At 47.5% G+C, this 14,602-nt stretch overlaps 1 protein-coding gene across 1 annotated transcript in view; it reads right to left on the bottom strand.

The window, feature by feature from the left end:
- Window positions 1–14,602, bottom strand: part of COL27A1 (collagen type XXVII alpha 1 chain) — a gene marked incomplete at its 5' end in the record, with an annotated part of 165,922 nt that overhangs the window by 81,211 nt on the left and 70,109 nt on the right. Inside the window, 3 exons of the mRNA XM_082492440.1 lie at window positions 7,171–7,215; window positions 7,632–7,685; window positions 11,245–11,289. Coding sequence (XP_082348566.1) covers window positions 7,171–7,215; window positions 7,632–7,685; window positions 11,245–11,289 — 144 coding nt within the window. The remainder of the gene's footprint in view (window positions 1–7,170; window positions 7,216–7,631; window positions 7,686–11,244; window positions 11,290–14,602) is intronic.

Here is a 14,602-nt window from a genome sequence, read left to right as displayed (position 1 = left end):
TGATTTTACTCATTTGGTTTTTAACCTAAAATATTTTAATTTGAGTCAAATAACCAACATTTTGCTTCCTCTGAACTGTTTTCCATCTATCCTTTTTTTTTTTTTTTTGGCAATGCAAGCAAATGGAAACAATCAGCTATTTACACAGCTTCAGTTCGGATGAACCCCAAGTATTAGATACAATAGAGATGGCAAAAAAACTACCCAGCTCATCTTCCTGCCATTGCCAGATTTCTCTCATCTTTTCTGAATTTTCTACTTATTTTACCTAGTCTGAGGCTTAAAACAGCAGGCAACTCTAATTCTGGCTCCTGCCAGAAGACAGCAGGAAAATGTTTTTCCTTGAAAGTGAGAGGTTTGCTCTGAAAACTCCTTGTCTTTATCACCTATGCTGAGGGTCAAAAAAAAATTATTTATTTTTTATTAAGCAGTTTTCTACCCGGGCAGTATAAGTAGCCATTGAAATACTATTTTGGAAGAAATACTTAGACATTAAGAAGTTACTACTATAAGAAAAGTTTCCTGAGCATAGCAAAAGGCAGGAGCAAACCTTTATCACTGACCTTTAAGCAAAGTGGGATAGCGACTGCATGACAGAGAAAACAGTTTTCAAACAACTCTGAGAAATGGACATTAGAGAGGGTACAAAGGAAGGAGCAAAGACAAAACATGTCTCTTTAGCTGGGCTCCACGCAAGAGTTCACATGCTATTGCAATAGCCCAGCGGAATGTCATGGCATGAATGATCCATCTGCAATGGCCATTAGTATCTTAAATGAAAACCGAAGACTAGGGCATCCCCTTTCACCTGCCTTGAGCGCAGTAAATCTGGAACTGCGACTCAGGGTATGTGTCTGCAATGCGAGGAAAAAAAAACAAGGAAGAAAAAGGTCAGGAGTGTTTGTTATTAAAAAAAAGAAGTGACGTTGAGATGACGAAAAGGGGCTTCAAGGACTTTGCTTATGAGGAGAGGTAATAAAGTACAATCTGAAATTACAAACAGGATCTGCCCATGGGATACTGCCGATGTTTCATGTTTCACCTATAAAAAGAAATGCAGTTTCAGAGACCCTGAGGCCCTTCTTAACACAGCACCGCACAGAAAGGGAGCAACGAGGGAAGTGACAGATTTGCAAGAGTGAGGTGGGTTTGCTGTCTGTAGGACGCAGAGGAGGTCTCTGTGCAAAAACCTCAGTTTGCTCTCGACTGGACATCTCTTTTTCCAAGACCTTCTGCTTGGCAATATAAGGGGAGCTAACTGCAGAACTACTAGAGGTATTTTACTGAGCCGTGTCCTTCACAAGTTACAGATGTCCTAATTCATAAAACTCCTTTATGTGAACAAGTAGCTAGGATTTCCTCCACTTCCTCCACCTTTCCTCTGTACTCATCACATCACGTGGTCTTCTCAAAACCGCTCTTTATTTCAGGGTTATACAGTAATTTCACTTCTTCCCGTAAGAGCAGATGCAACCCTCTCTGCCTCTTCCCCTTGCCTCCATGAAAATATATAAATGGAAATAGATGGATAGCCCATTTTGTGGGAAAACTGAAGCTGTGAAAAACATTAACTTCTGCGGAACTAAGCTTTTATGGGGGATGCAGGAGGGGTTGGCTAGCTTTGATGTGCTCTGTACTTGCCAGTTTAGCTGCTAGATGCAAAGATGTGATTTCTGCAGAAGAAGTGGGATGTTGTGCCTTATTCTAGGTCACGCCTGGCCTCCACCACATGACACCTGCATTTGGGATTAATGAGCTGCCCCTTGTAGAATACTGAACAAGGTAACATAGGAAACAAAGTCCAAAAACAGTGAAAAACACTCTCTCGTGGAAGGGGAAAACCCTCTCAGTGTTGAGGCAGGTTCCTCCTCCTGTCATGGCAAAAAGGAATGGTAACAGCGTTACTGAAAGATGCAGCATTGCAGTGAGGACCTCCTCCCCGGCGGATGGAGGTGGCAGCCTAAGTTACCTGCCTGCTGCCCACTCGCACAACCCGGCCACCCTGACATCATGCTTAGGTCTTACCGGCATCTGATCTGACTGCTGTTGCGTGAAGGGAGCTTTCCTCAGCTACAAAAAGACAAACCCATACAAGGCCACTCATGTGGACCATGACCAAGACAGATGGGTTTAACGGGAGATTGCAGACATCTAATTAAATGTTCATCAACTGTCCTGGTTTGAGGACAGAGCCTCAGAAAGGCACTATGAACTGCAGCCTGGAGCGGACAGGGCTGGCCAGGCGTGAGCGGTATGGGATGTGCTCCAGGGACACTGTGACACCAGCACCTATGGCTGCTCCCGTGGGGTCCCAGGGGAGTAACACAGGGCAGAGCGCTGGCAACTCCATGGGGATGTGCAGAAGAGGCCAAGTTCCGCAGAACTATGCTGGGAGGAAAAAGACCATCCCTTGACAGGGAGGATGCAGGATACTCTTGAGAATCCCTATTACCCCTCAGACCTGGGCTAGTCCATGAGTGGCAGCAGATGGAAGGTGTGAGGCCCCCAAGGCTGCTCTCATCTGCTGTGAATTACTAATTACGAAAGATTACTGATTACTGTCAGCACGGACCAGTGAGGTTTGCCGCTCTCCACCCCTGCTGACCCAGCATTTCAGATGCTGCCAAATGTCTAGAGCTTTTCTATTTTTTTTTTTTTTTAAGATGAAGTTTAACTCTACGTTTACCACCAGCTTTCTGAAAACCATGGTGGAGGAGAAGAGGGAAGAGCCAGTACAGATATCCCTCTCCCCTCTGGCCGTGTAATGGGAGACTTCTGCACTTCTCCTGCAATAATCCCTCACATCCCTCTAGGAAAAGCCTCCATTTCTAAATGGGTTTATTAGAAACTGCTTTCCAGAGAATCCACCTGACATCTTCATACAAGATTCAGCCTTCGGTAGACTGGGACTCTCTGGTGTAAGGTGTTGATTTGCTATTGGAATGGACATGTTTAGTGAGGCTGACAGTTACTGTTGGCTGAGCCTGGGCATCGTCTGCGCTTGCTACTACCTGGATTCATCCATCCTGCACATTCAACACACTTAGCACATGGCTCAGGTCTCTCAGAGACGGACCACTATTTGAGGTGCCCACTTACAGTCTCAGGAAAGATGCTTGGACAGTTGGCAGATGGTAGCTGAACCCCTATGGAAAATCGTGTGTCTTCAACTGATTTCTGAACCCTGTTCATAAGCTGGGGTGTAAATGAGACTCCTGGACTCTAACACTGCTGCATGAGCTGTGCATCAGCTCCGCACGCCGGCTCCTTCTCCTGCAGCGTTTTCAGTGAACTCACTGCAGGAAAGCAGCACCAGCTTGCAAATCTAAACTAATTTGATCTTCAAAGGGAACTCAGGGACCTCATGCTCATAGAGTGGTACAGTGGGCTGGGTGTGCTTGAGCCTCACCAACGTGCAGGGAAAAGGCTGGACTGTCATCCCAGACTAGTTAGCTAAGCTCAGCCTTGTAATTGCATCTTCAACATCCAGCAGAGAGGGGAACTCTGTGACTTGGGAGGTGACGAAGCTATGAATAAGGATCTCTGCAGAGGCAAATTGCACACAACCGAGGTCTGGAAATGTTTCAAGAGGCAAACTTTCAGACCAATAGAAATAGAGAAAAAATACAAGATTCAGGGAGGTTGCTTAAGTTTCTGGTCATAGCAGTACGACAGTTTTGTCTGAAGAAGACGATGGAAAGTTATAATGAAGTCAGAATCTAATGGACAGAAAAAGAATAGTAAGCAACAAGAGAAAGCCTTTAAACAAATGTCACAGCCTAAAAATAGCAATAGCAGCAGAAACAAAGTGACACAACTGGTGAGAGATTACAGAAGGGACCCTCCAACACAAGTCAATCCCTCTGCTCTAGGCAGGGTCCTTCCTGTGACCCAAGCCCAACCAGGCACTAAGTGAACACAGAGATCCTGCCTCTACCTTCCCATATCTGGCAGAAAAGGACCTGGGGGTGTTGGTGGACAACCGGCTGAGCATGAGCCAGCAGTGTGCCCAGGCAGCCAAGAAGGCCAACACCATCCTGGCCTGCATCAGGAATAGTGTGGTGAGCCGGACTAGGGAAGTAATCATCCCCCTGTACTCGGCACTGGTGAGGCCTCACCTCGAGTACTGTGTTCAGTTTTGGGCCCCTCACTACAAGAAGGACATTGAGGTGTTGGAGCGTGTCCAGAGAAGGGCTACAAAGCTGGTGAAGGGTCTGGAGGACAAACCTTATGAGGAACGACTGAGGGATCTGGGGTTGTTTAGCCTGGAGAAGAGGAGGCTGAGGGGAGACCTTATCACCCTCTACAACTACCTGAAAGGAGGTTTTAGAGAGATGGGAGCTGACCTCTTCTCCCTGGCGACAAGTGATAGGACAAGAGGAAATGGGTTCAAGTTATGTCAGGGCAGGTTTAGATTAGATGTTAGGAAGCATTTTTTCACTGAAAGGGTTATTAAACATTGGAATAAGCTGCCTAGAGAGGTGGTGGATTCACCATCCCTGGAGGTGTTTAAGAAAAGGATAGATGAGGTGCTTAGGGACATGGTTTAGGAGTGGTGGTGTTTTTATCAGGGTAGGTTAATGGTTGGACTTGATGATCTTAAAGGTCCCTTCCAACCTCACTGATTCTATGATTCTATGATTCTATGATTCTATGTGGGATTTCCTTAAGTCAGATATTTCTAAGACCAGCTTCAATTAAAAAGCACGTGGCAAAAACAAGGGAGGCAAAGAAAGATTTATGATGTAGCTTCTTAATAAAGGCTGAGATAGAAAAGATTTTCATTGAAATGAGGCAGGCAGCAAGAGGAAAGACGATCCTGCCAAGGAGAGGGTCCAAGAGGGCAGGGTGTGCTTCCCACCTCTAGCAACCTCCTCCTCAGTCACTTCTGTGGCTCGGAAGCCCTCAATAAAACTGCAACGTGAAGGGCATAAATGTCAATTCCTTCTACCACATGTGCATTTAGACCACAACCTCTTTGAAGGAAGAGTTTTTCCCTTGCTACAAATTGAGCAAAAGCAGCAAGACCAGATATCATTTACTTTTCTTAGCAATACCAGAATATAAACAATTAAAACACAAATGCAAACAAGCTGTAAGAAGGGATGAGTGTTTTTGCTCATGATGCCCAAATTGAAGTGAGCGAAAATAAAAAGGCTTAAAGGTCCCATTCACTAAAGAAACATGGGGGTGAGTAGATGAACGCATCAGCCTTTTGATCAGTTGGAGAAGGGATGCATTATAAACGGGGCCAACTAGCTGGACAGCAAGACCAACAAATCAGAAAGCCAAATAACTGAAAAAACCACAAAGCTATTTCAGGCCAAATCCTCCCCCAAATGTAAGGGGAGCTGATGAACTTTGTCTATACTCACACAAACAAGTGCAGCAAACTCGGGTGCTTTGGCTAAAAACTGCAATGCCAGAGCTGCGTGCCTTCACCTGAGCAGACGAGATTTGGGGCCATCAATGCCTAAGCAGGTCTGATTTTCCTTTACCTTGTATTTCCCAGCCCTTTGGCTGTTGGAAAGGATGCGCACAAGCTGTTTGGAAGTTCTCGCTGGCTCAGAAATCATCGCTGGTCTGAGTGTTTGATAGTACCCAGGGTATTCAAACTAAAGTCAACTCTTTAGGGACAGAGGAGGCTTGAGCAGGAGGGGTGGTTTGTCAGTCTTGGATTGGGAAAGGGCTGCAATGAAAGCCAGGAAGGAAGTCTGTCCTGTCCAGTGAAAATGTAGTGGGACAGGTAGTGAGGGAGGGAAGGAAAAGGTTTTCTGCACCTGAGGAGAGAGGCTGCAAACTGAGCATGGGATTATTGGGGGAGAATGGATAATTCTGCAGTTGGGAGTATTGTGAGGGTAACTATAGGGAGAGCTGCAAACCATTTGGTTACTGTGATAGCAGTAGCTGAGGAAATACTGGGGATAAAGGGAGAAGTCTGTGTAAAAGGATGGAGACTGTAATGTTCGGGAAGGTTAATTTTGCTAAACAATGATTTAAATGCTGATGATTCTTAAGATGTTCAACCATTTCTTCCAAGGAGCAGACAGAAGAGTCTGTGGGCTCTGGGACTTGGTGTTGAGTCAAGAAACCAGCTACAATTTCTCAAGCTTGTCCTGAATACAAAGTCCTTCTCTTGCCCTGTCCTTCCTCTTTACAAAAATGAGAATGTGGTACAGGGGAGAAATGGAAACTGCAGACACAGGAGCCCTGGCAAAGAGCTGCTATAATATAAGGAGAGTGGAATCAACTGGCTTGACACCGCTTCCCCCATGTGCAGTTTTGGGCTGCTAAGTCATTCTCTGAAAGCAAACATCTAGCAAGAGAATAAAAGATCAGATGGGAGGAGGAGAATACACTTAATGGTCATTTTCCATTGCTCTCCTGAGCAATCAGAGCCAACAATAAATGATTGCACCTCCCACTCTTTCAGACCAAATAAATCCTACAGTCAAATATCTGTGGGAGGATGGTTCTCATGACAGTGAGACATTTACACACACAGCTTCATGCCGATTTAGCTCAAGCTGTGTGTTTTTGTGCCACCAGCACTAAATCACTGTAATCAATGTCTCTCTCCTTTTTTCTTTTTCTGAAGTGATTTATATCAGTTTGGCATACGGCAATTTCCTCTCGGCAGGAAGCTGAACGGAGGTGAGCCTCTCTGAACAGGAGCAGAGGTACCTAACACAGAACAGTTTTTCCTGGGGATTCAGCTACTTTGCTTAACCCAGTGAGCTGCACTGCTTTGTCACATCACGTGTTTCCCCCAAATGCAGTAATGCAAACCCACTGTCAGTGTTGTTAGGTCTTCATCCTCCTCCTCCTCCCCATCCCATCATGTAACCAATATAAAAACATAAAAGCCCAGTGAAACACCAGATAATCTTACAGTTACTGTCATCATCAGTGGGAGACAGAAGCTCCAAAGAGGATCTGAGCATAACTGATCTATACTAGAACTCCATGGAAAAGGGGATGGGGCAACTATCATAAAAGAAAGAAAAATCAAAACTGGAGTGTCAAGAGAGTAGGAAGGGTAGGAGGATGGGAGCAAAGAGACAGCCAGAGTGGAACCAGTACAATGGTGCTGAAAAAGAAAGAGAAGCTGGAAAGGGGTTTTTACATGCAAAATTAAAACACAGTGCAATAAGGGAGTATTCAGATCACCTTATCACCTTTCAGTCCATGTTCTCCAGGGTTTCCCATCAGCCCCTGAAACAAAAGAAAGTTCAGAATGAGACTGAGCCACTGTGAAGACTTGCTCAGGTCTATGACATTGATGTCCCTGATGGGGCTGGTAGCTCAGACTCACAGCATTGGCCCGGCACAGCCCCAAGGCCAAATGCCAGGCTGCTCCCAAAGTGTGCTCCTTCATACATTCTTTAAACACCCTCCATGGGCAGGAGGTGTGCAGGGAAATGCCCCTGGGATTCTCCACTGACTTACACCTACTGCAGACCACCAGTGGGATGTCGTGTTCAACAGTCCTGTGCCCGGGTCAATGGACAAGCATTACTGCTGCCCATCCTTTCTCTCAGGATGGTCACCATTACCAGAGGAAGGAACAGAAGAATCTTCAGCCCTGCTGTGGAAGAACAAGAGCTCGCACAGCTCAGTTATTCTCTCACCTTTAAGCCTTTTGGTCCTGGATAGCCTATCGGTCCAACAGAGCCCATGTCACCCTAGTAAGAGAAAGAAAATTACCAAAGTCATTAGGTGCAAAACCAACAGACAGCTGTTATGTGCTGTGAAATTCCTCTCCTATCTGGTCTCTCAGTATAGCTGAGGAATCGCACCACTGACTTCAGCAGAAGCAGCATCCTGGCACGACTCAAGAGACTGTAATGTGTAGACGGCCTCTTAGACCTCCTCTAAGTAAAAGCAGCACAGGGTGTTTGCCTCTCAGACACGAGAGGGAAGAACAGCTCCTATTCGCATCCTGCTCTTGCCACAAAGAAGAGACCGCAAAGCACCCTGACACTAACCACCGGAGATGCGAGCTGTCCCCCACGATCAGCCCACCCGGCCCCACCGTGCTGCTGCGCCTGTGTGTGGCCACGGCCCTTGGGCAGAGTGTGCTGGATACCAGGATAACACACGAGCATCCTGCTCCTGTGCCACAGGAGATATGGGTGTCGGGGAGCGTGGTCAGACTCCAAAACAAGGAGCCTGGGTTCCTGGATTCGCTTAAAAATTAGATAAGGAATTCAAGATAGTAAATTAATGGCAAAATAATGGAAAATTAGTTAAGAAACCACCTTGAAGTCTGAAACTGTGGTAGGATCTAAGAAATTTTTTTTGTTATGTTCCTCCTAAGTTTTGAATGCATTAATTTCCTTCTTCCACTAGTAGAAAAATTAAAACACTGAGCTGGTTTAAGACAATCCTGGCATGTATTTATTCTCGGTGAAGTTACTCGTGTTCTCAGAATCCACCACAGTGTTCCTGAGTCTGAGAGTGTGTTAAAAAGGACACAGACCCAAATAGCCAAAAGGCAATAGTCAAGAAATTTGGGTCACTACCAAGCTCTGACACGTAAAAGTGATATGGGGAGGAGAGAGGAGAAACAGGAGCTGAGGACAGAGATGTCTCATCAGCGCGGCCGTGCTGCTGCAGCGAGAAGTCAGCATGGCATCATGTACTGCGACTCGTAGGAGAAACTGCAGCACAGGAGGACACTGGGGTTCTCGGTTGCTGTGTGTACCTGCGTGTGCATGTATAAAAAAAGTCTTCAGCGGCCGGCATTTAAACAGGCTTTGACTGCTTTCTGCCCATGAAGGGAGTCAGTGATACGGCGCACCAGCCTTGCCTGCAGTGTGTAAATAAACAGGGCAGGCTCTGCTGAAGGAGCGCTTCTCCGGCCGGCAGTCTCGGGCTCGCAGCCACGCCGGGAGCACTGGGCCGCAGCCGCCTGAACAGATGCCCTTTTCATACCTCCCAGCATAAAGGCTTCTTGTGGAAACGCGTTTACTTAAAGCTTTGCCCACACAGTTAATTAGGAGAGCAAGAGGCTTTAGTTACATCTAATTCTGCTCTTCGGCCTCTCTTAAACAGTGAACCCAAACACCTGCAGGGTGCGTGGAGGGAGCCGGGAACCCGGCCGGTCCCCAGGGGTGGATGTAGCTGGGAAGGAAGGAAGCGACTGAGCGGGGGCCAGTCCGGAGCAAACAGCCAGCCACCTTCTCCATGGCCTGCAGCGTGAGCCCTGTGCTGCAGACCCCAGGGAAGGAGGCTGATGCTGCCCCATGGAGAGGAGAACGCAGGATGGACACGTCCCCTTCTCCCCAGGAGGATGGAGGAGGTTACTCTTAGATCAATCCCACTAAAGATGCTTCAGCATCCTGAATTCTGGAGTTGCATATTACCCCGGAACACAAGATCTGACTCAGCTTGTCCTGAATCTCTGCTTGAAATTTTTACTGCTCAGGGTGGTGCCAACAGACTAATCGGGAAAGATGGCAGCTGATTGATACTGCTGCAGCAAGTGATTCCTGAAGAAACAGCCCTGCAAAGGAAAGACTTTCTGCCTTAAAAGTACAGTGAGGAAGAAGCTCACAACAGGAACGATGATTCTTTCATCTGGATGGGAAGGCAGAAGAAATATTTAAAGTTTAAGACAGACCAGGCTTAGCAGCAAAAGGAGAACTGCTGGTTTTGCCCTTTTCCAGCAAAAACATTAGAATTTGGGGTAGCAGTAGACTGACATAATGAGCGACATCAAGACAGATGTGACAGACTCCAGATATCTGGTGATGGAGCTGAACCCTCCACTGCTCGACCTTAGGGCCACTCAGGAGTTGTACCTCACACAGAGTTTGATGCCTTTTCGGTAACTGCAGCCAATGTGGGACAAAACCATCATGATCACAAAGCAGGTTAGAAACCACACACTGCCCGTCCTCATTTCAGATCAGGCAAAACCTGTCCTTCCTGACCCCTGTGATCTATCCCAAGCTTGTACCAGCATGGCGCTGCCTAAGCCAACTTGGAGGGGAGGACAGGCCACCCCCCGATTCCATCACCTCTCAAAGGGTCTTACATTTACCGTGTCTGACCTTTCAGCTTCCAACAACCAAATATCGGCGAGATAATAGCAACCAGGTTAAGATAAATCTTTCCAAAAGCTAGGAGAAATATGATCCAATTTGGATAATAGCTTCAATTGTATTCTTTTAAATAGCAGTCTTCCCCTTACAGCTCTTTGCCAGGAGCACATCCTTTCTGCTGCTACGGCTAAAGCAGCTACTTTCATCTCCACTAACAAGGGGAAACACAGACCTAATTCCTGGCTCCATGAAAAACTTCCTGAAGCCTTAACCCACCTTTGCCCCAATCCCTCATCTGCAAGATGGGCACATTTGTTTCACCATATTCTCTGCTTTTCCCCCATGGAATCTACGATTCCTGGGGTTGGTGCTCTATGTTTGCGCAACGTTGAGGGCAATTGAGGCCTCATGCACACCTCCATAATTTAAGCTATGGAAAAGCAAAAGGGGAAGATTTTTAACCATTCATTGCATGTCAAGTTTTCATGGATTATCATAACTGAGGAGGAATAATTTTGAAAGAATGCTGTAGGAGTAACAGAGCCTACCACTTCTTGTGGGTGGAAGGAAATAACTCGAACGAAGTACTGAGACCTAAAAATAAACCATATGTTCAGCTGGGCATTCACTAACCCCCAGCACAGCTGCCAGAGGATGAGTTGCCACCCATCCTTACAGCCATCTATGTCCTGCTGGGGAAGAGTGTAATGAAGGGTGGAATTTGGCTGTGTATGTAATTACCTGGATTAGTGCTGGGAAAGTGAGAGTGCACGTAAAATTCCTGTATAGCCAGAGGACAGAGGGTTCCTGCCCATGGTCTCTCCAGTGAGCAAGAACTGTGCGTCCTTAGGCTACTGCTTAGAGGGACTTGCTTTTTGAAAGATCCTGGTGTGGAATGAATATTGCATCTTTGAAGAAAGACCCTGGTAAATGTAACCAAAAGGGCGAGCTACCTAGGAATCAGGGCACTAACAGCAAACCTTTAATCTGTTCCCTTTTGCTTAGACAGGGTTTGCCCTCCTCCACCTCCCAGTCCGCCAGGCAGCCTCCTCTCTCCCCAGACATCATGTCTCCCCATACAAACAGTGGTGTTCTTCACCCCCCTGCCACAGGAAGAAGAAAATCTGTGTGCAGTTATGCAGCCTGAAAGGGTTAAAGCTCCAAGAAGCCAGATCTCCATTGTTTTTGTACTTACAATGAGTCCAAAGACTCCAGGAGGACCTGGGGCTCCCAATTCTCCCTAAAAGGAAAGACAAACCGACATGGTTATGGACACTTTGTAGACAAACAGAGGCTGAAAGGCAGCTCAGTGTTTCAAGAGCTTGAGGGAAGAGAAGGGAAAAGAGCGTCCCTCCCCTTTCCGTCCCTGCCACAGCCCCTTCCCCAGCCAAAGTGATGGAGAGCTTCCATCTCAGCCAGCGTGCTCGCGAGCGCAGCCTCTCCAGACACAGGGCTGCTTGTTGTCCTGCAGTTATTCGCAGGGCTGACTTCCCCTCCCAGGAACAGGCTGGATAAAAGCAGCATTTCACTGTGCAGGCAGGGCAGCGGGTGGCAGCCTGCCCCAGGTGGGATGAAGGCATGGGCAGGGAGAGGGACGAGGGCAGGGAGAGGGACGGGGGGCAGCAAAGCCAAGGTGGGAAGGAGAGGCAAGCCGCTGCTTAGCATTGGGAAAGGCGAGTTCTTTTGGGAAGTGGTTAAGAAACAGTAAAACTCACGAGAAAAGGAGGATTTGGATGAAAATTGAACTGGGTGGTTTGGGGAGAGGGTATGCTGGCTTCTGGTGCGGGCTGATGGGCTTTGGGAGTGTTTGGCGCATGGCGTGCTCTGAGGCTGCTCCTCTTGTACCTAAGAGCTGGCTTAAGGTGAGGAACCAGCAGTGCCCTTTTCACTCTGCTTCATCCATCTGGACTCCCGCCCAGACCATCAACTAGTCATTTCTTTAATTTTTAGAGAACGGCCCTAGCCTTTGGGCTGCAGCTTGTCTGCAGGGAGGTGGCTCAGCACCTCTGTCCCCGGAGCAGGTAGCTCTGCAGGGAGCCCAGCACTTGCTTGGAGGACGAGTCACTTTTAATCTCACTTTTAATCACACTGCAGAGTGCCAGAGATGGACTGCAGAGATTTCGTCCTGGGCAGGCTCTGTGCCCATTTGCCATCTCTTACAGACTGCTCCCAAGCAGGGCATTTTTGGAAAGTGACAGCTCCTCTGCGAAGCTTTTCAAGAGCACCTCAGAGCACACCATGGTGAGGGACAGTGCTGTCTGGGTTTGTGGGGCTGGTTTGAATTCCCAGCTTCACCACACACTCCCTCCGTGCCAGCTTTCCAAAGACATGTGGGTGCCAGGAGTGCCGGCAGGTGCCTGGTGGCATTTCCAGGTGAAGCACAGCAGAGAAGCCATGTCAGATCCACACAAATCACCTAACTAGCTCCTCAGGTATTTTAGCAATCCCTATGTGATGCTCAGCCCATCCCCATGTCTCCCTCAATGGATCACCCGCTCCCTTGCCGCATCAACAGTGGGTTGCCTGTTAGGGCAAGGACTCGCTCTTGCACACCTCCGTCTCCAACAGGGCCTCTCAAAACAAGTGCACTGGAAATACTAAACTTCCCATTGGCTCAGACAACCCCAGCCCTGCTCTGGATCACGCTAGCTACTTTCTTTGACAGACCAGCTCGGTTTATGGTGCACATCTGGTGGAGTCCCCTTCAGTGCAATAAAGCTCCCCTTTTATGGAAAGATTTGCCTAGTGCAAGAATGAAAGAGAAGGGGACGCAATGTGACTAAACGTGCTCAGCCTCCTTGGGTAAAGGGTTACGTGTATTTATTTTATGGGAAGTGGAGTAAAGGACTATTGGGCAAGCACACACAAAAAGCGTTTCATAATCTCAACCAGCCTAAAATTGCTTTTTTATGGCCAGTTCCCTTCCTGCATACTTGGGACATCTGTGGAGCAATTGTTCCTCACGGGTGGGATTTCTGTGTCCTCAGAGCTACTGTAATAAGGTCGGCTTCAAGCTTTTAGTCGAGGCCTGGCCTTACTAGGCTCAGCAAGAAGAGGGAGTATCCCCAGGAATGCTAAGCACAGGAGCTGCACGGTGGCGTGGTTTTCCCAGTAAGCTCTGCAGGCTCCAAGGGTGGCTGGGATGAAGACTGGCTGGATGGTAGGCTCTTGGTCCCACCAGTTGCAGGAGGGACTGCCTAGATTTCTGAGTTATGTCACGTGGTTATTCCTGAAGAGAAGGGTAAATGTGGAAATGCATGGCCTCACATCTAATGCAAGAGAATTTCCTCTTGGAAGAGGAGGGGGTGGATTCCCCTGGGAGAGGTGGACAGGACTTGTCGTTAATTTGAGCCATTCCCTGGCCTGGGAAATGAAGGACTTACAGGTGGTCTTTCCTGGCTATCAGTAAGGCTGGTCCCTGACCTGCGAGGGAAATTGGGCTCCTTTTTTCAGTGCATGAACCGGGCGCTGGGACAAAAGACAAGAAGATGAATCAACGGTCCTTTCCCATGTCCAATTCCTGTGATTAAGAGACTAATTGGAGTGGCTAAAGCGCTCCGGGAACGGGAATCTGGAATGTGATGGCTCAACAGTTCTCAGCAAGTTGGTAGGAGAGAAAAACGCCCCTGCGGTTGGAAGAGTCTTTGCTCTGTCTGGAGGGGACGGAAAGATCAGAGACTGTCGGCTTCAGCTGTCCCCATGCGATGGCAGAGGCGGCAGCAGCGTAAGTGCTCAGTGGATCAAACCGAGGATGGGGCAGTTCAGGACCCGTGGCAGCCTGCCTGCCTGCTGACAATTTAGCTGCATACTCCACCTAGCAAACTCGGCATATTTGTGTGTTCCACAAACAGACTTTCTGGCATTTTTCTGCGTCTGTGACTCCACTTGTGACCCTGTGAACCTCCCTTTAAGGCAGCCGAAACAGTCTGTTTTCATTCTACAATCTCCAAGGCACATTAATATTTAAAAGCCGTTGATAAGATGAAAGAAGAGCAATCCTTCTGGATGAACTAACGGAAGGGACATTTGTTTCTATCTGATGCTCTGGGAACTGGCATTCAGCTATCATTGAGCACATCTTCTGAATGGAGCTTAGACAACTTGGAAATTCAAAAGAAAACAAAACAAGTTATTTGGAAGAAAAAAGTCTTTCTGACCTCCAGGATTCCTGCTCTTCCTGGTGGGCTGGCTGGAAATAGCAATACAGTCTAGAAAGTCTTCTACTTTGGGACTACTGATTCCACTCTGACCCATAGCTTAAGTTGACTGAAGGATGGGAAAAGTCCAGCAGAAGTATTCCTTGGGAATCTAATTCTTTCAGTTCACTGCATTTGTGACTCTTGTGTTGTATTCCCACAAAGGCTGGAGTGTAGCTCAGCTTGGCTTGCTCGTTAGAGCCGCTTGTGAAAATAACTTTTATGCTGCATATATGATGAATGGGAACTTGAAGACTCATGCGGGGTGGGTTACGTTATACAAACCATTCCAGCAAACACCAAGAGCAGCACTGTGATTATGTGTGAATAACCAAGACAGCAAGAATTTCAAAGATG

Source organism: Vanellus vanellus (genome assembly GCF_965231255.1).
Source record: "Vanellus vanellus genome assembly, chromosome: 18".
Taxonomy (NCBI): Eukaryota; Metazoa; Chordata; class Aves; order Charadriiformes; family Charadriidae; genus Vanellus; species Vanellus vanellus.
Note: the sequence above shows the minus strand (reverse complement) of the source record. Positions and strands in the feature narration are given on the sequence as shown.